We start from the raw sequence: 21,635 nt of genomic DNA on the forward strand, positions 1-21,635 counted from the left end.
AGGGGTCAGAAAATCATTTATTTTCAGTTGTTTGGCATTCAGAAATATGGAACGTTTTTGCAGCTTGCATAAGCCAAAATTTAAGTGCTGAACATTTTGAGACCTATTTGCTTCTGTAATTAGACAACTGAAGCACTGTGGTGGTGGGACATATATACTTTGGTCCAATGTGTAAAACATGGAAGACCAGGTAGGAAGAGAAAGTATTTTATATATTGTTTTATTCGATGGGAGAGGCAGAATTGCTTTTTATTACGCCCACTGGTATTTCATGAATATTAACACGTTGTTGTTTATTTTCAAATATAAGTATACGCAACACATGGAAGATTATATAAAAACTTTGTTACTTTGTAACGCAAAAACGTAAATACGTTTTCATTTTGCTTTCAGAAACTAGTGTAATTCCTTAACTGCATGACAAAGCAAATAAGCGTACTCAACAGTAGAGGTAAAAACCTCTGGCTGAAGACAGGAGGAGACTGGAGGAAACGAGCAGATGCTTCTGAGATTTGCCAAATTAGTGAGGGATTTTCTGCCGACACTGATAACAGCAGCAGCGGCAGCTGTAACGCTAATCAAACAGCACTGGAGAGACGGGTTGAGCTGCTGCGTCGACTCATCAACACCTTTGTCTGGTCTGTCTGTGTTACATCCAGGAAGAGACGCTAAATCGAACTCAACTGTGTGCTGACATACCAAAGAGCAACAAGTGCTGTTTACATATGAGGCTTTTGGCTGAGGCTCCCCTGCAGAGAGATGTACAGTGAGGGCGCAGGTGGAGAGGCTCAGGATTTATCCATTAAACTTACTGCCAGACAGGGTTAATTTGCTTTTAAGGCTAGGCTGTCCAACTGTGTGCCATGAGCACTGAGAGGTTTTATTTCCATCTAGGTTTGTCGCAGTGGACGATATCACAGGGGCAGAAACCTGCCATCTGTTTTACTTAAATAATAATGCCGCAAAACCCCTTTTTAGTTTGAAAAACGCTGACTTTTCAGGAGGATTCACTAAAGACATGCAACATTATTTATGATTAATGACAGTGAAAACTAGACTGATGTCAACAGAAACACAAAGAAAGCTCTAAGTGGGAGACATGTACAGTATTTAACTACCGGCGCCTTTAACGTGTGAGGTCGTAATATTTGGCACATTGGAAGTCAAGGACACAATAGGCCTAGTATTCAAGTGTTGCTTGAATGTCTGGTGATAGACAATAAGGTTTTCTGATTCTGGTTAAAGCCACCTGTTGCTAGGTGACGGGCAACAGAAATTGCCATTCTGTGGTTCTATTTTCAAAAATTGTTGATGATTTTGTGCACTCTGTATTTCAATGTCATGCTCGGAACCAGAAATGGGTCAACAACAAAAATCAAAAATTATTACTAGAAACATTTTAAAGGCTCCTTCTATGTGTTTCAACATTTTCCACAACATCAGCTATGTAATAATAATAATAATTATAATGATAAAATAAACCACACTTGAAGGCACTGTAGGGTAAATTACCAGTTTATTGTACTGTACAGACAAATGCAATCCAGTAAAATACAGCAGTGTCTGACAAGATTTAACTCAACATTATGCATTATACTGAGAGGTCTTTTTTATGTTTGTTCAACCACATTAATAAACATGAGAGGGGCAGTATTTTAGAAAGCCCTCAGGCAAGTGCAGTCTAATAAAACATCGCCTCAACAATGACCGCTGTGTTAAATCAACATCTGCCAAGCACAGTGTGAGCAAAGCAGAAACATTGTCTGTCTTGAACTGTCTTCACAAAGGAAGGATTTGTTGCAGGGCTCTTGTATTGAATTGTATTAGAGTTCACATATACTTAATGAATTGATAACTTACTATAGTGTACAGCAGATAATTGGTTTGGCAAAAGAAACACAACTGCACCAGTGTGGCAGAACACTAAGTGGTTCAATGTATGAGTGGCCTGTGCTTTATTTTTATTAGACATTATAGAGTCTAGACATCAGAAGTTAAACTATGTTACTAGACCTGAAAAAACTATTTTGTTGTAATTTGTTGTAACTTTATGAGCTATTTAAATGTGGCTGGGTGTGTTTTTGTAATCTTTTTATTGCAAAATATGTGTTTGTGTAAAACATTGAGATTTGAGTGTTACGCCAAGCTTCTTCTCATAGCATTTGTTCAGTTTAGCCTCAGGGAGGTGATTTAAAAGTGATTTAAAATATTTGATTGTGTTCTTTGGTCTGATGTCTTTTTCTAACCAAAGATTACAGCAGCTGCATTTACTAAATAGCACGACATCAACCAGAGAAACTGTGAAAACACCACCAATAGAATCATCAGCTTAGCTCGCATGCGAAACCTTGACAAATAGTAAATATTCCTTTTTTATGAGGTCATATTTTTCTAATTTACATTATTAATTTTAGTGAACATCGTTTTCATTGAAGGATGAAGTTTCTTAACAGTACCAGTGGACACAGCACTGTATTTATCTACATGTATATTTATCTACTCATTTTGATTGTGGTTCAATCAAAATTGCCTTGGCAGAGGAAGTGTGTAAATAATTACATGGCGCTCTGCAAACACTAAAGGGTGCGTTTGATTTATTTTCTTTTACTCTGGCGGGTGAGGAGTGTAAAGCAGCCGCATGTTGTTGTTCAAAGTGCTGTCAGCCTTGAGTTAAGATCTGAGGAGCTTTATTGCTTTATTTTCGCATTCATGTACTCTCTCAATTAGTCTCAGTGTTTGGTTTCCAGCAGCTGTATATCCATTTTGGACAACAGCAAATCTATTTTTACACCCACATTTAATCAGGGAAAGTCAAGAGAAGACATATGGTCTTTGTCAATGATGCCCTCTTTTCAGTTCACACCTGGGAGCTGCCAGGTACAACCACAGTCTGGTACTGGTGCCAGTGAGCAGATTCACTGGAGCAGATGGGGTTAAGGTGGGGGTTAATGAGGTTTATGTGCCCTTCCTTAAGGGCATTTAAGCAGCAGTTGCTGAGTAAAGTGACTGCATTACTTATTCATTTTGCTTGCCAACATGCTCCCAGCAGGTCCAGGGATTCAAACTGGTGACCTTAGTAGTCTGAGCACTGATTAGCAGTAACCCAGAAAAGTTGGCAGGTGTTCATAAGTCCCTTTAAAGAGAGGGATAACCACTTTGTGAACCTGAGTGCAGGTTTAGTTGGTCTCTGTAGTGAGAACCAGAGCTGCACAGGACAAGGACACAGTGTGTACGATATGTCACTAGCTACATTTACATTAACATAATAATGTGATTGTGGCCAGTAATAAGAGTGAGGTATTCCCCAATTAAGACATTTACATGGTTCCATTAATATTCACTTTCCTTATGGAACATATGACAACCACAATATTTCCATAGTCTCCCTCCTCTTTCTGTCATAAAGCTACTATAGTATGCGCTTGGAGTGCTTATTATGCAAATATCATGTGCATATATTATGTAATCTAATGCACACCTGGAAGTGCAAAGGAAAATGGAATCTAGTGCTACCTTTTGATGAAACTACTAAAACGTAGCTTCTTGAATGATTTTGGTTAGAAAAAGTCATAAAAGCACAGTTGTGTTTCTGGGCGCTCGAACACAGTACAGCATGTACAAAGGGCTTAACGCAGAGGAAGACTCTTGACTTGTTAAATGCCACCACTGCTGTTTGAGGCAAAGGAAGTTTGTTTGTACCCTAGAAAGCATTTTTAAATGACAAAACAATGGAAGAGTGAGTGAAGCATCTTATCAGTGGAAGATCTTTGGCATGTGTTGTAAGGCAGTTGGACTGCCATGTGAAGTGCAAAATGTGGTGAAAACTGATAGTCATAGTTAGATTAAGCAGATTACATGGATAAAAATGCTCAATGTGACTATAATTGGAATCATCCACAAATCTTACTTCAATAATACCTACTGTGACTATCAGAATATATGGGCATACGGTGTTAATTGGGCTTCACTTAACTTGTAGCATTGCCTTAATTACATTATGAGTGAATTATTAGTATGCATGTGAGCAAAGCCACTGTCTTTCCTCCAGAGTTGCTCCTAACTGTTTCCAGAACTGGGAGCAACCTTAATGCTATACTAAGCACTTAATAAAACACCAAGTTACTGTCGCTATCAAAACTTGATAACCATGTTAGTTATGTGTATCGTGAGACAGTGTTCATTTTCACTCATTAATATGTTTTTTAATCCCAAACAGTATGATCACAGCAGCTGAGATTGACAGATCTGAATATGTTTATATCTTCTGACTACAATCAAATTACTCAGCAAAAGTGACATCAATTTGACTCCGTAGACAACGTTTCACTAGTCCCTTTCTAAGGAGCATCTGATTACAACTCTATGGTCAGTTACAAACATTTTGTCCCTGATTTGTCCATCCTAATTGGAGGGTTGATCTGTAAAGATTCTCCAGTGGTCTGAAGGCTTCACAAACTTAGTGTACATCACTTTGCTCAACTGTTCATATCCCACATGTTTTATATGTATGGCCCGACATCTGAACAGCCCTGTAGTGTGTAGGTACCACAGATTGCTAGCAGTCAATAAGAGCAGAGTTAACAGTGATGGGGCAGAGGGAGCTGAAGCTGGCTGTCTGCTTCCTTTGTTCTGATTAGATTCATGTTGAATCACATCAGTTCCTGTGAGATTAGAGGACCTGCAGAATAATATGTTGTTTGTTTGATCCTTATTTTACAAGGTGAGTTTATTAAGAGCAAATTTGTTTTTACAGTCACAGCATGACAAGAGCCAACATGCCTCTGGATGATATCATGTGACTGAGGAGAAAAAGTGATAATCATAACAACACAAAATACAATAAAGGAGATAGGCAAAAAAGAAAACAGTTGTAAAATATTGTTGTCATGCAGTGTTCTCAATATTGTCAGGATTTTGACTTGTTTTGAATTTTGAGTGTCCCCAGCATTAGAGGAGCATTGACTTCATTCAAGCACATGTCATAAAATGCAAATAGGACTCAAATTAAAGTTAAAATCCATGTTGGATTCTTCCCACATTGTCAATGACAGCTAGTATTTTACCATCAAAATTTTAGGACAATAAATGTCATCTGAGCACTGATAAGCAGTTGGGGTTTAGGACCACAGGCTTTATTCTGACTCAGTCAATAGGCTTTTTTCCCAGAAGACATTTTGACATATCACAATAGGAAAAGCACATGTGTGGAATAATAGAACTGACGATGTCTGAATTCCATGTAGCTGTTTCAGTTTCAGGGTCCTGGCATTGTGCGTGCTGGCTCAATGTCACACCATCATGGCTTACTGGGACACTTGAATAAAACAAAGCCATCGTCAATGTTATCAGTAACACCTGTGATTTTACTACTATGACAAGTCAAAATGTCTGAAAAAGGCCTATGCTCCAGTGCTGCACTTAACATTAGGTAGCACATTTTATCATTCCACCACATGCTTATTGACTGGTTACTTGTTAAAGGCTAAATACATATATTTATAAATTGACCACAGCTGAATTCACTGGGTTCACAGTAACTCTTAAGAAGCTCTTGTTGAAGCACGAGTTGGTGGTTTGGCCTGACAGTTTTGCTGCACTCTTTTGTTTGTAAAGGCTTTTATCTCTGAATTGCCAATATGAGTGACAGCCCTGCTACTGCAGCTGACCATCCTTCCCAACACACACTCTTTCCCTTTACTTCTCTTCACTTGGTTCAATTTTCACATCTTTTTTTTACTGGGTCCCTTGACAGTTTAAGTGTTTGTTATCATCCAGGCTTAGACTTTGTGTCTTTGTGCCTCGCTCTCCAGCTCTGCGGTCTGTCTGGGTCTCTGTGTTTGTCACAAGGCCTCTCTGTCGGTCTCATTTTTCACTCACTGAGTGTATCAAGGTGTTAGAGGATTGATTTAGCTAGAATTATTGTGATGTTTCAATATAACTATTCTATTAAAGAACAAACATCTTACACTTTGTTTCTTCATACCTTATATAAAAACATAAAACACACGCACTATACACACTTTTCACAGCACACACACAGACCCACTCTTGAACACATACTGAAGGTCGTGCAGCAAAGTAAACACGGTCGGACATGGATAAAAATCCGACTGTCAGAGTCCTATGTTTATTTATAGTTTTTTCTAATGCTGAATGGGAAACTTCTGAGTGACTTTTAATGTGCACAGTATTTCAAAATTAGAAATCGTTTAATTCTGCCAAGAATAAGTGAAGCAATTCAACTTGTTTAAATTGTACCAAAAGTGAAATGAAGCAGGACTGACAGACTAGAAGCAGTTGAAAATGTTATGATGAAATGGTACTTTTAACTTATGCAACATTCAGTCCAAGGTTTAGGAATAAGCAGTTTATCTGAAAACCTACTTTCACTCTGAAACATTGACGCTTTACACATTTTGTGTGTGTGGGTCTGGTACAGTTTATCAGCCTCAGAAAATGTCCAGTAAGCCCAGTTCACCCTGCAGGAATAATCGGCAACTATCATATTTGACATGAAAAACAATCCTTTCTTAACAAGTGTCTTGACTGCAGAACAAGACCAGACAGAGTCATCAAACAACTGGCCAGTGGCACAGAATGTCAAGTCAGAAGACGGGGAGACCAAATAGACAATAAAAGAGTCACAGAAAATGTTTTCACGCTCCCAAAACTGACCGCTTCCAAGAGCTTGACAGGAGAGTATGTGACCGAAACTCTAAATGAACGCTTGGTACCAGAGCCACTATCTAGCTCATTATTAACCATTAGTTTTTTGGTAGTCATGGTTACTAAATTTTATTCATGGTAAATCTATTTTTTTATTTACTGTATATGCATTTACATGTGAAAATACATTTAAAATAAGTGCAGTGGTATGTCTGTATTCTTTACCTTTATCAAACAGTTGCTACCGAAGGGAGGTTTGTCTTGCATGTCTTGTTTCCTCTGGTCATTCATACACAGACACAAACACTGGAGATGCAACAGGATGCCACTCGTGAAATAAACCTCGAAAAACATGCTGATGCTGCCCACCACTCATAGTATAAAAGACTTTATTCAGATGACCTTTAACGTGCAGGAGGAACAACGTGGAGGCAACCGGTTGCGCGTCTTTTGATTCCCCCATGACATGGAAACAGATAGTGTGATAGATGTTGTACTCCAGTTATCTACAAAAAAGTCAAAGCTGATCAGCACAGTCAGTGGTTTCACAATTCTCTACGATATAACTTTTAACGAGCTACCGGGCCTTGCCGGGTCAACCAATAGATAACAAATGATATTGTGTGTGACAGACAAATTAACTACTAACTGTTTTAATGTTGTTCTTATTCAACAACCTGCATGCGAATCATATGTTAAAACTCATGATGAGGACAACAGTGTCCTCCACTGCCCAAAATACTAAATAGTGACAGCCTGTGTTGGGGGGGTTCCTAGACAAGACAATTGTTTTTTGCTAGTCACCATTATTAGCTTAAGCCTATGGCATTTTACACTGCAACTCACCGTTGGTTTAAATCACTGCATCTCCTGACAGAACATTACAGCGTAACAAGTTGTCGCCAACTCGAGTAGCGTTCACTCCCCCCACAGCACTCAACATAGCGGAAACACTGCGTTGCTTCGAAGCGTTCGGGTCTAGTGGCAACATGAGAAGATAACTGCCCCATTGTAGCTGAGTATGTAAATTACATACTTCATACACAAAGGAGAAAAGAGACAACCTGCCTACTTATCTCAGACCCACCAAGGCTCTACTCTTGCTTCACTCTCTCTTTCTCACTTGACTGTTTTTATCACCTTTGACCTTTCCTCGCATGTTTTTGTGCATCTTACCTCTCTCTGGCCTTGCTTACCTTTTTTCTTTATTTCCCTTCCCAACAATCCCATCTTCTCAATCACACACACACACACACACACGCACGCACAGAGCCACCCACACACAGAGCCACCCACACACCCACAACCATGGAAAGCTACAGTAGAGTCGCTGTCAGCCCGGTGGCCCAGCGGTCTTAAGATAAAACGGCCTTGGGAGCCCTGCACCTCCGTCCAACCATGACGTGTTTCAGATTGTCTCCTAAATCTCCTCTGACAGATGGATAGATGTACTACTGCAGCTGTGTAAGTATGAAATAGATCCCTTAAGGAATATGAGGAAAAGATCAGGTCTGTGAAGGGAGAATATAAGTCGACTGCTGAAGCGGATTCAAATCATGTGCCTTAAAGAACTGCATTTTATTAAAAAGGCAAAAATACTGAAAACTTAAATCTGCTTTTATTGCAGGAGGAGCTTCCAGGTTTGAAGTGGTTGTTCTGGCAAGAAAATAGTCCTTGATATGAAATAATATTGACACCATGCTGGATATAAAAATGTAAAGTAACAGTTTGACATTTTGGGAAATATGCTTATTTTCCTTCTTACAGAGAATTAGATGAGAAGCTCGATTCCTCTCGCATGTCCATTAAATATGAAGCTACTGCCAGCAGCCAGTTGGCTTAGACCCGTAAAACCACAACTTTGTACAGATTGAACAAACAAGATTTTTTTTTTTACCTTTGAACGGAGCCACACTAGCTGTTTCCCCCTGTTTCGAATCGTTATGCTAAGCTAACCTGCTACTGGGTCCATGCTTCATATTTGGCAAATTTCCTAAAATGTCAAACTATTCCTTTAAGGTACTAAATTGTCTTTTCTTTCAGGTCGTAAAACAAACAGCAGAAAACACCAAATCAAAGCAAAACAAAAGAAAACCTGATATTAGCTGCTGCATCAGATAATTAACACTTTGGTTTTGGTACTGATAACAAAATTACTAGTTTTTACTTTGGTTGCCTTTTAAGGTCAATATTTTTATTTACCTACATTAGTTATTAACATACAGTGATCAGGTAAGTGGTAAGCAGTTTTTCTTATTTGTATTTATTGAATTTAATCTAAAGTTGCAATGTTGCTTTAGCGATTTTGCTGGATGTTTTTATTCTATAGTGGCTTTTTCCTGATTCTTGGATTTTGTGTCTCATTATATTTTCATTTGAACTATTACAAATTCAAACCTTAAAAGTTATGTGAAAGTTCAAAGAAGCATTCAGTATGTATTGTTGCAGAATGTGCACTGTAGTGCATTCTCACAAGCAGGTTTACAGCACAGATGGAAGGCTTAAGAAGTAGTCGCCTGAGACGTTGCTCTGTGCTAACAAGTCATTTTGCTACGGGTTATCGTCTTATCTGGCACGCGCGCACACACACACACACACACACACACACACACACACACACACACACAGAGCAGCGTGTCAACCAGCCACTGCTCAGATTAAAACATCTGAGAACGTCTGAAAATTTCTGAAGCAGCTCTATCCCTCTCTATCAAAGCCACTCAACCTCTCCCTCAGTCTTTTGTGTTTGGTTTATATTGGTATATGACAAGACTCTCTCTCTCTCTCTCACATTCTTTATCCTTCTCTCTTTCTTTGTTTTAATTTCTCTCTGCCTCCAGCTTTCTCCTCCTCTCATCTTTCCATCTCTTCATGCTTGGAAATGTCTGGAATTAGTCTAAGAAGATTTGTAAATTAAGAGGTGTTATCTTAGGAGAGGCCAACTTTGACTGAAACAGATACTTTAAAAAAGAGCAAAAAAAAAAAAAATCCCCTCTGTTTCTCTGTGGGAGCTCATTTGGGTACTGAGAATATCAAATCTAAAGTCCGGGTTGGCAGCTTTGCTTTGAGATGCAAAGCCATGAGTGTGAATCTTTGTGGGAGACAAAAGCATGTCAGAAATGAAGGCCTCTTACATAATTGAAGGTTCATTTACAACACACTGTACAGGGTTATGTTCAGCAGGGCTGTTGTAGTACATCATTCTACCCCTTCAAAGGCCTACATCTTCAGATTAAAGGGAAAAAAAATGAATCTGTACTCAGCTATTTTTGAGGTTTCTTCCGTTTTTGGGTCCATTTTGCTGACAAGTGGTGAATTTTTCACCCTTCCAAAAAAAAAAAAAACACACGTGAAGCACATTTTGCATATTTATTACAAGTTAAAAATCATTTGAAATGTGGAAATTTCACATACACGCACATGGTTTTTGGAAACTCCACATATAATAAATTCACATGATGTGGGTACATGTGATTTTGAGATATTTCACATGTGAAATGTAAGACATCGCAACCAGCAATTTCATATCATGAAACCACATATGGTTTTCAGACATTCCACATCTAAAACAAGAAAACATGAATTTATTTCACATCTGTCTTTTTCACAAAAGCTACGCTGACAAAGGTTTTAGTGATTTTGAACATGAACAATAAAATACCTTGCTAATGAGTACATCGGTGGTGATAATGAGGCAGGGGCAAGTGTTGGTCTTTCGGTTTTCCCATCCAGATTTATCCACGTTTGAATCTGCCTTTCTATATGGTCAGAAACTACGACTTATGCTTGCACTGTACGGATCAATTGACCCTCCACAACGTGGCTGCTCACACTGAACCCCTGGCCAGTTCTGTCCAGTGACAATTCCAAAAAAGTTTATTCCAACAAGATGGCTCCACCCGCAAGAATGTTGACAAGAAAGAGAATAAGGTAGCGTTACTTTGTGCAATCCTACTATGAACACAAAGTAAGAAAGAAAAAAGACAAATATGGAGCCGGTGCTTGAAGATGCAGACAATATGATCTGTCTGTTCTGCAGTCAAGTTCAGTATTAAATCACAGCACAGTCTCAGTCAAGATGACAGTTTCAGCGACAACATGTAAAATACTACTCCACTATCATTAAAACAAACTCACCGCAGATTATAACCGATCTTTTGACGGCGGTCATGTGGCAAATCGGACCAGGGAACTGCTCAGACTGCAAGGCAGCTGACCAAAATTTCTGACATGCCAGTCATCCAACAGCCAGATCGTTGATCATTCACGCAATTAATCAGGCTTTGTGACCTGCATGTCAAACGACAACTAATCTGGCCTGATTCTAAAATTAGTTGGGAGCGACCAATGCAGGGCTAAAATTTAATGGCTTAATCCGTACGGTGTCTGCCCAGCTTTAGGCCACCACGGCATAAGCCTATTCTGATCAATATAACTCCTCAAAAGTCCTTAAAGAGGATAATCCATTAATAATCAAATCTTTTCTTTCTGAACTATAGTCATGAATGATCACCTCATTAAGACTTTAACCCTAAAGCCTTTGGTTCAATAGAATTTGTGATACAAATTCCGACAAAACCCTATGCACTACCTGAGGATGCTGCAACTTCTTTTTGTTATGTAATGATATACAGTAGGGTTGTGGATGTTTTTTCATTTATTTTCCTGAGTTCAAGCATTTGTGCTGTTGTGTACAAAGAAACCTTTAGTTCTTGTAAACACTTTGGCAATAAAGTGGATTTAGTAAGATTTTCCACAGCGGCAGTAAAATAACAGCAGGTCAATACTTTGGAAGCTCCGTACTCTTCAACATTATCCCTCAGTAATAGACGGCCACTGTATCACTGTGGGTTCTAGTTGACTCAGCATGCGTTTATGCATTTTTTCAGTAAAACGTTTTGGCAATATGTGTGAGATATTCCATATATCACCATGGATTGATTTGGTTGACGTAAGTTTTGAGTGTATACCGAAACCTGCGTTAGAAAATAAGATCACAACAATGACGAAAATAAAACTGTGAAATTCCCTTTTGGTTTGATTAAAAAAACACAGTAAGTAGGACAGAGAGAGAGAGCACAACATGTAAATCAACTAGCTGGGACAGCCCAGTGGGTTTTTACATCTGAAATAAATACACCTTGATTTATGTGTACCTTGATCTAAATCAAGTTGTATTTTTAAGGATATGTTTTTATACTTTATATTGGACATATTTTATTGGATTTATATTAAACCTCATTTTGATCTTTGTACAGTATATCTATTAAGTGTTAGTATGTTTTTATTAGTGTAGACGCGTCTGTCTACAGCTACTCTTCCATCCACAGCTGACTATGGGAGGGGCTCTCTCTTTTAATTGCTTTTCCAAATATTTATCACGTGTCTTAGAGAGCACGACATGGGTTGGCAGCAGTTAGCTGATGTGCGTCTGTAAATCCCATATTTGGGGAATACAAATTAAAAAAAATAAGTTTTAGATATTGGAGTTTATCATCCCTATTTTATACTTGTGCCTGAAGAATAAGCACACATATAATCCAGGGTTTTTATATTCAACAAAGTTTTCGTCAGTTTTCTTTTGGCTTTTCGTTGAGCCTCTGCTGAGTTCCTCCCTGTCAGTAATCAAGCTGTTATAGAAATAAACCTGAATTGAATTGACTAGACTGTATAATCCGATTATTTGTAGAGGAATATACTGGGTCTTGGAATAATCGTGTAAGGTTTTCTTTGAACTAGTCCTAACTAATGTTTGACACACAGTTACAGTCAAGCAGCTAAATTAATTACTGTTTAAGTGTAATCTATAGACCTCATCCTGGATTTATTTTTAAGGCTCTGATTTAACAGATTATTATTTGTCACTACACTACATGTACATTTACTCAACCATTTAATAATGCCCATTCTGAGTCCATACAGATAAACATGTACTTCATAAAATGGCACAAGTGAATGTAACTCAAGACAACAACTCACCAAGGAAAGCAGAAGGCGATACGGTGCCATTACTGCGAGAAACCATGACACTGATGCCAGTCTCCACGAATGGAACGGAGAACTCTACGACCTCTGACCTCTCTTCGTTAATGGTGAGAGAACCGATGGCCATGTCAGCCCTGTTGGACACCACCTGGAAAACAAGACGCCCGAAGTTAGAGCGATTGTGTGTGACTCAAAGAACTCGAAAAAAAGTTTGAATGAAAAGTTAAAAGATTAAAAGGATATTTTTACCAAACAAGACAATTTTTAAATAATATTTAAATTAGATCTTAAGTTCAAATCACTACTATTGTTGTCCTGCATCAACTTTGTCTTTTCTCTCTTTTCTGTGTACTGTATCCCTTTTATGTAATTGCTGAAAAACATCATAACATTTTTGAACTCTACACCCTCCTACAAAGTGTTGCCTTAAGACAGTGCTGTGCATAAAACTGCAGAGTGGAGTCTTTGAAAAGAAAAATCCAAAGCACTCTTCCTCAGTGATGTTTGAAAAAATACTTCATAGGCTTTGTCAGTGAACTGGATGTAAATTCGAGTGTGTTTCAGAGTTTTCTTTTGTCTCGGCATGCAGCATGAAACTGGGTTGTGTTCCTCCTCGGAGCACTTCTGACGGCTGTAAATGAGGCTCAGGTGGTCAGAAGGTGAGGAAGTGAGGGGATTCACAGCTCTGTCGTGTTTCACCTGGCAGGAAACAGAGGTTACCTGACTGCAGCCGAGGGACTGTGGAGGTTAGAGGAGCTGGCTACTGACCAGAAGTTCATTAGTCTGAGTCCTGGCCTGGCCCCAAAACTCTGTTAAGACAAAAGGCTCTGCGGTCCCTCACCAGACACCACTGAGACACCTTTCACCAGGCTCTTAAAGTCACAAGTCCTCCTTCTCTGTTGACATCTTAAGTGTTCAGCGCTCATTGATTCATTGTTGTGTAGATGTACTGCACTTCCCAGTTATCACCTGTCAATGAAAGAGTAGTGGTAGCGTGGTGATACCTTTATCAAGCTTAATGAGATATTCAGTTATGAACATTTAATCATACTTTTTGTGGAAGTTATGTTATTTTAGCTTAGTTATGCAGTTAATAGTGCAGATTTATTTGAAAAATATGGGAAATCTGTTGTTTTTGTTTACATTTGAAAATTGTTTCGATTACAGGCGATGTTGTAATCCAAAAACTGTAATCCACAAAACTACAAGCAAGCATGTAAAAATGTGATATTGACCAATTTGGTTATCTCTTCCATTAAAAAGCTGCTGTGTGGCAGCAGACAGTCAAGTTATGGATCTCAGAGCTTCGGGTGCATCAAGCTGGAGAGTTTTTCTAATCAATTTATAGTTTCTATTGCATTGCCATGAAATGACATCATAAAATAATATAATAATACAATAATAAAATAATATAATTAAATACAACTAAATGTTCACTGTGATGGATTACCTATATCAAGCAAGTTTCAAGTTTTTGCATATCATATAATTATTCATATCACAATGAATTATAATACTATACCATGCAATCATGAAATTAATGGGAATTAATGGCTGGCTGAAAGGCAGGAAGGAGAATGTTGTGAAAGGAAATGTGCTGCTGAAACAATGTGTGCTCAGTCAACCCTCTCTGGATAAATGCAGGATGAATTTGTTGAAATTTTTAAGTTTACTTTGTAAAATCAATAGTTTGTCTCTGAAGCCTTCGGAGAGACACTTTAAAGTACACTTCTATACGAGTGTGATGACGCACACGTTTTACACTTTTGATAGCGTGTGATTAGTTGCTTCTCTGCCTGTCAAGATCAATCAATCCATGATAATTATTCCATTTAATTCAACTAGGTCATTTCAAATATCTGAATACAGCTAAGTCTGAAAGCAACACCTGTGACACTCCTGTTCAGGAAGTGCTTCATCGCTGCACAGGCTTCATATTGGGACAAAAAAATATTATACCAGGATGATTCATAGTTGAGGATGAGAAAATGTTAAGGACATGGGAAATTACTGCCTTATTGGGAGGCATTCATATAAGGAAGAAGGACAAAAAGTACAAGGCTGAATGACATGATTGTCCAAGTGTAGGCTTTCACTGGAGGCACAAGGACACAAAACATGTCTGAGGAAGGCGGACCCATTAGCCTTGGTGAAATTTTACCTTGTCAGGATGTGGGAGGTGTTTAGCTAATAGAAAAGAATAAAATGGAAGTAAAGAGAAAAAGAGGAGGGCAGCCAAGGATAAAAGGACAGATGCGAGAGAAAAACAAAATTGGTGCATTCTTTTGTATATTCACAACAAAATGGTTTGGATTAAAAATAATTACTGCCGTAGGCAGCGGGATACAACCAAGGACAGGAGGATGTGAGATATAACAGTTTTCACACAGGATCAGCTGCCCCTGTATACACATGTTCGTCTGCCACCATAATTAAGCAACTTAATGAGTTGAGTGACAGAAGCTGGGCAGCTGGGAACAGAGAGAGAGAGAGAGAGAGAGAGAGAGAGAGAGAGAGAGAGAGTCCACCTGCATCTCTGAGGCCTATCTGAGACAGTAACACTGTAAACAACAACATCAGGACTGTGTATGGTTGATCTTAATAGACACATGCATACACATACACATACATACATACATATATATACACTAACTTACACTCATGCAAATACGCAAACACACACATATGGTTTCACATAATGTGTGAGACTGTAAAACCCTAACCCTTAAGCTGGATTTATACTTCTAGCACTCAGATGTTACATGCTTACGGTTTGCTAATACTGCATGCGCTATGCTTTAGCTAGCCATTTATAGGGAACGAAAGAATGTAAACCAGATTATAAGGTTATTAATGATTACAAAGCAAAAGTTCAGGCGCCGGTGAGACATCAAATTTGATCCAGGAAGTCCTGTTTGATCTGATCTGAATGCACCACAAAAGGATTTATACAACTTTTTTTCACATGCAGCGGTAGTCCCCAAGACATGTAAACAGACTTTGATGTGTGAGAATCGGTGTTCACCTTATTTATCATTTTACAACACAAGGTTGTACAACGAAATAAGTTTGTAGTCCCTTCGTGCTACACACAGATCATAGCAGATAATTAAATTTATATTATAAAATAAATAAAATAAAACAATATATACAGTTATTTATACATATATACATACACGTATTACTCCCAGGAAATAATTCTGCTGTGCATTTTTTGAATTTGCGTCTGGTGGAATGTAAACGGCAGATAGAGATAGTGATGATAATATAGTTTTCATCATCAAGCTCAACATTTGGGAAACAGTGTCTGTCCACTTTGTCTCCTTGTCGGAGTCTTGCACTCTGTCAGTTCGGAACACGGTCCGCCCGTTGAGTGCTTGATCCGGGATGTTGATGGAGCAGGTCTCTGTAAAGATGTGGGCACAACATAATGATTTCCTATTGCTTGGCATTTACATGTGCAGCCGGTGTGAAAAGGACAGTTAACTCTCAGTAAATGGACAGTGGTTTTTGACAAATTGTTGTCAAATGGAAGTCCTGTATTTTGCTAAACATAACCTAAACCTACCTCCAAACTTAACCCTAGAACCAAGTCAAAACCTTAAACCTTTGAAGAAGAAGGCACCAGAAAAAATGCCCTCAATTTCCAAAAATGTCTTCACTCTAAAGGTCTAAAACTAGAACTGGTCCTCACAAAGATACAAATACAAGACCAGGCACACCCACACGGTGATAACTTGCATCCCCTGTCTAACTCTATGTTAAACCAACTTCATTAATCCAGCCACCAGAGGGGGATTGGCATCATGGAAACAGCAGAGTATCTGCCAACGCACACACACATACACACACACAGTCATGTACAAACAGTCTCACAGTCTGTGTTGTCCTCTCTCTCTCTCAGTTTCTGCAGCACTAATCCTTCTGACAGCCTCCCTCCATATTTTCTCTCTTCTTCTTCGATTCGGGTCCAATCCTCTCTCGCTGGGTCGCGTTTTAAAGGATTTGAGGCAGGATAAAAAGAATTTCACGGGAGCCCTCAAATCAAACCCCCTTTTTGTAAACACAACAAAAGAAAAAAAAAACAGAATGGGAAAAACGACCATGCTACTGTACAGGGAAAATGGAGAATTAAAAAAATAGTTACAATATCTCACTGAGACTCACACAAAAAAGGCTCACGGTGTGTTTGTGATCTGGGCTGCTAAACTTTAGAATAAACTCCCAAAGGAAATGCAGTCTTAATAGCTGTGTCTTCTTTCAAGTCCCAACTGAACACACATTTTTATAAACTTGCATTTAATCTCTCACCCATGTTGCTGTCATGTTTATTTGTTTGCTGCGAGTTCTGTATTGCTTATGAATGTTTCATGATTGGCTATTTTTTGGATGTTTAGCTTTTGACTTTAAAGGAATAGTTTACCATTTTGGGAAATAGGCCTACACTTATTTGCTTTCATTCAGACTGAGAAGCTGGATGGCAGTCTTAGGTCTGTGCGTTAAGTATGCAGCTGGAGCCAGGACGAGGTTAGCCTAGCTTAACACAAGAACTGGAGGCAGGGAGAAGCTAGGAGCTAGTCGGGCTCATCACAATTTGTCATTTTTACATTTCTGTTTATGTATTGGTTAAACAAACAACATACAATATGCAAATAAGACAGCTGTAGAAGTGTTGGAAGGCATGTCTTTTCCCCCCTGGACAAAGTGTTTTCCCCTGCTTCCAGTCTTTATGCTAAGACACCATGTCCTGGCTCCAGCGGCATACTTAACACACAGATTTAAGATTGGTATTTATCGCGCTGATTGACAACGAGCTTCTCACTCATACTCTAAAAAAGCAAATATGTACATTTGCAAAAAGACTATTTCTTTAAGAAAACTGGAATATATGAATCGTTACTGTATCAATATGTGGCTTAATTACTAATTTCTGATTGGTTTGCAGGTATAGGTTAAAATAGGATAAAAAAACACCTAAAACAAAGTTCTGGCCAACATTTATGTAAACTCATTCTAAATCAGTGAGCAAAATATATTAAACTGCAGGTAACTACAGCAACAGTACTTGCTACAGTTGCTTCTTGCTAACAGCTAAGCTAACTCTCACTGGTGAAATGGCCTTGACCATGGGTGAAACTGACCCCAAACAATCTTTAATAAATGTATAATTATTTGAACACAGCTTCACGTTTTGACAATGGTAAGCGGCCATGTCATAATAGCTATAATACAATCCCAGTAACATACCCCATTCCGCTTTGTGGTGTTATTTTCGTATATCTGGACACCTTGTCACGTATTGTCTTTTATTTTGATTACAGTTACATTACGTTGACAACACACTATATTATACTCAGATTATATTAAATTACACTGAGGTTACTGTTAATTTGCTGTACAGTTAAACCTTCAAAGGTTTAAAACTGTTGAAGTCAACCTCTAATTTGCTTTAAAGTTGCTACATTTATTGCTTCTGTTTGTGGCTACTATCACTCAATTTAGTGTAATACTAAATTGCTAAATTGTTATTATGAATCCTATTATTACTCAAAACGACGCGAACTCAGCAACCTTGCCTGGAATCGGGAGCAACGCAACCTGGACCTTGATAAGCGGCTGGGTGGATGGGTGGATGGACCATGCTAGCACAGAGGCTATCACTCAGCATATAATATGCTGAAATGGTAGCACTGAACACCAGATTAAGCCTACAAAAGACCAACCTGATATAATTTTTATTTATACTGAGCTGGAGAGTTCACCAAAAAACCAGTTTTCCACAAATACAATGTATTCTTAAATTGTAAAGGTATATAATAATTATTATATTATTAAAATATTAAAATTAACATTAAGATCCTCACCTCTCCGACCATGCCGTTCCACTCCCCATCAATGTTCTTCCCATGCCTCCCATTGGTCACCAGGTAAAGGTCATAGGTGAAACCCACAATTTTTGCCAGTCGCTTGAGGACGTCGATGCAGAACCCTTTGCAGCAGTGCTTCATGGGCCCGGTGCCATCCACCACCAAACTGAGGAGATGATGTGATAAAAGACAGATAGGTGAACATAGTGAACATGCTTTTTATGAGATGTCAAGATTTTCTATCAAGGATGCTTTGACCTGGATGGGCTGCTTGGCTGTTATAGAAATTGAAAAAGGAGGAGGCTGTGCTGCTAGGGGAATGAGAAAACGGTGAGTACCAAAGAGACACAGTAGAACGTAACAGACGAAGAAGAACGGGAGACTGAGAAAGACAAGGAGGGTATGAATTATTGGCAAGGGACTGAGTGGATCGATACAGACAGTTTGGGCTGTGTTTGGAGAGGCAATGCTTGACAGGTCAGGGAGCTCAGCAGGAAAAGTGCTGCATTATTAAAACAGAATTAAACTCCATTTTGTGCTCTTGGATGCCATCTAAAATTTAAGAAATTCTGCAAAGGCCTCTGAATGCCTCTTTCTACTGAGGCTTCATCGAGTGAACATTTCATCCTGAGTGGGTCACATATACGGGAATCAGTCAAGTGGCTCCAGCAGCTGTCCATACCAACTGCCCATTCGATGGTCCCTGAGACACTAAGCTCTCGGCTCTGTTACCTAGCAACACAACTTTCACATTTTGCAAATTTTGTTTTTTACTACAAGCCAAAGTAACATCAAACTTATGAGGGTAGGACACTTATTCCCTCTTTACTTATAGCATATAGTTGTAAAAATATTTTCTACAAATAAAGTCTTGTCTTTACTTAGCAAAAATGAAAGGAAATACAAGTTGTGTTATTGTGAAATACTGTTTAGCAAGGAGTTTTCTTGGTTGTGATTTTTTATGCCAAAGCCATGATTCTCCTGTTGTAAAGTCACATCACTGACATAATGTATTTCTTATTATTTACCCATTTACTTACATAGAAAGATCCCACGTGATGTACAGCGACATTAAATGTTTTCATATACACATGTAAGCATGAATAAATGACTTTCTAGCAGTTCAGGTGCAAACTAGCAAGCAGATGCAAAATGTCACAACAGTGTTCTCCACAGAATGAAAGCAGGTAATTAACTGAACTGACATCACATTTAAGTGATATTAATAGACTTTGGCCAGCAATATTTACATGTTTTGCCACTTTAGAGCAACTAAATGCTCCACTATATTCACCAGCTAGTTACTAACTTTGCCTGTCTACTGTTTGGTGCTGAGTAGATAGCATACCGTGGGTTTATCAGAGCCTTTTACGTGAAAACAATGAGCTGAAAGATTTTAAAACACACTGTACATCTGAAAGTAACTCAGTAAGTTCTATGCTATTATGTGGTAAGTGACTGTTTGAGATTAAAACATGTCACGTGTGATGTGGTCCTCATCAAAAGTTGGAAATATTAAAAGGCAGTTAAGTTTAAGTGCTTGGTTGTGCCCCTGTAATTTAAATGCATGTTAATTTTAACCATTAAACATAAAAGCATGACCTTGGTGGTGATGAAGAATATAAAACCATAAAACATCTTAGCCACTGCACTGCAGCAGCATCCGAGGAAATAAGCTGTGACAGGTAAAAGATAACAAATCAATTAAACAGGAAGTATATATATATATATATATATATATATATATATATATATATATATATATATATATATATATATATATATGTGTGTGTGTGTGTATAAGAAGTATATAATATATAAGATATATGATATAAGAAAGAAGAAAGACAAGCAAGTTAGGAAAAAATCACTTAAGGAAAAAACCTGGGTCAAAGTAGGTTGATTAACAAGAGAGCAAAGTTCTCTCTCAGCCAATAAAATTGATGGAGGATGAACTCTTTATCTTCCCATTGGCCAGGTCATGTGCTGGCAGGAAGGAAGCTTATCTGGGATAGACCAGGAGCCCAGAGCACACACACACACACAGACACATGCAATCACTCTTTCTTTCTCCCCTTGACTTTCTTTGGCTCAAATGAACCTTATGCATAAATGAAACAGGACAAAAACTAATTATAAAGGATACTAGTTCTCCTCAGTTATCAAAAATCAGTATTGAATTATCATGTTGTTGCTATCTTTTAGTACATATAATTTTATGAATACAGCACGACTCACTGTAAACTGGACTAAATCACTCCACTTATACACAATGTTTTTTTCCAAGTGTTGGTAGGGATGCAGCAGGGATCTCTTGCTCAATGATTAAAAGTCTATTGATTTTCTATCAAAGTTATGATTATCTGGATTGATTAAAAGACAATTAGTCTTAATTTGCTGTGCAGCTTCAAGTTTCTATTATGATTTTAATGAGCAGCTGGAGCAAAATCATGCTTTGTTCATAATTACATGCTTTTAGGTGGTACCATATGACTTTTAAAGTGTCTATAGCTGCTGTAAGGAAACTTAATTTCCTCCCTGGGATAATTAGGCTATTTTGTGATGTTTTAATCTATTGATCCCAGAAGGAAAGTCTTTCTTTAAGCCTATCCCTCCCTGTACACAGCACCTGGAGATGGTAAAGATTTACTGTCTTGTTCATGGATGCTTGGCCAGACATTTCAATTTCACAAGGAATCAGACTCTGGACCCATCTGGTTTTCAGGATGGTCTCTATCTAACCACTTTTTGAAGCTTTTTTTCTACTTTCCACTCAGGTTTATAGGCTGATAAGGATTTAGAGGAGAAACCACTAGGAGACGTCAAGGTTAGAAATCACTTGTTATGTACTAAACCGACTCCTGTGATGGCTATAATAAACTGCAGGTCATCCTGACCTGCCACTTTCTTTGGGAGTTACGAAAATAAATTTCAACTCCATTCACACTTACTTTCATTGCAATATTGTTTTTGCTTTTCTCTCATTTTTGCTTTCGTAATGCTGAATATTTTACCTCTCACCATCCTCTCTGTATGAGTCAACTTAAACAACCAGAAAATGGACTGTACACCACCGTGGTGATGAAGGAAGTGTGCATGTGCTATTTTGTTTTAATG

General features: G+C 38.3%; 1 protein-coding gene across 2 annotated transcripts in view; it reads right to left on the bottom strand.

The window, feature by feature from the left end:
* The window catches only part of grin2da (glutamate receptor, ionotropic, N-methyl D-aspartate 2D, a), a 275,479-nt gene that overhangs the window by 40,961 nt on the left and 212,883 nt on the right, over positions 1–21,635 (bottom strand). For both annotated transcript variants that reach the window (XM_044171737.1, XM_044171738.1), the window contains 2 exons: positions 18,516–18,684; positions 12,646–12,799 (listed from right to left, as the gene is read on the bottom strand). In XM_044171737.1, the coding sequence (XP_044027672.1) occupies positions 12,646–12,799; positions 18,516–18,684 (323 nt within the window). The remainder of the gene's footprint in view (positions 1–12,645; positions 12,800–18,515; positions 18,685–21,635) is intronic.

Source organism: Siniperca chuatsi, linkage group LG17, assembly GCF_020085105.1.
Source record: "Siniperca chuatsi isolate FFG_IHB_CAS linkage group LG17, ASM2008510v1, whole genome shotgun sequence".
Lineage (NCBI taxonomy): Eukaryota > Metazoa > Chordata > Actinopteri > Centrarchiformes > Sinipercidae > Siniperca > Siniperca chuatsi.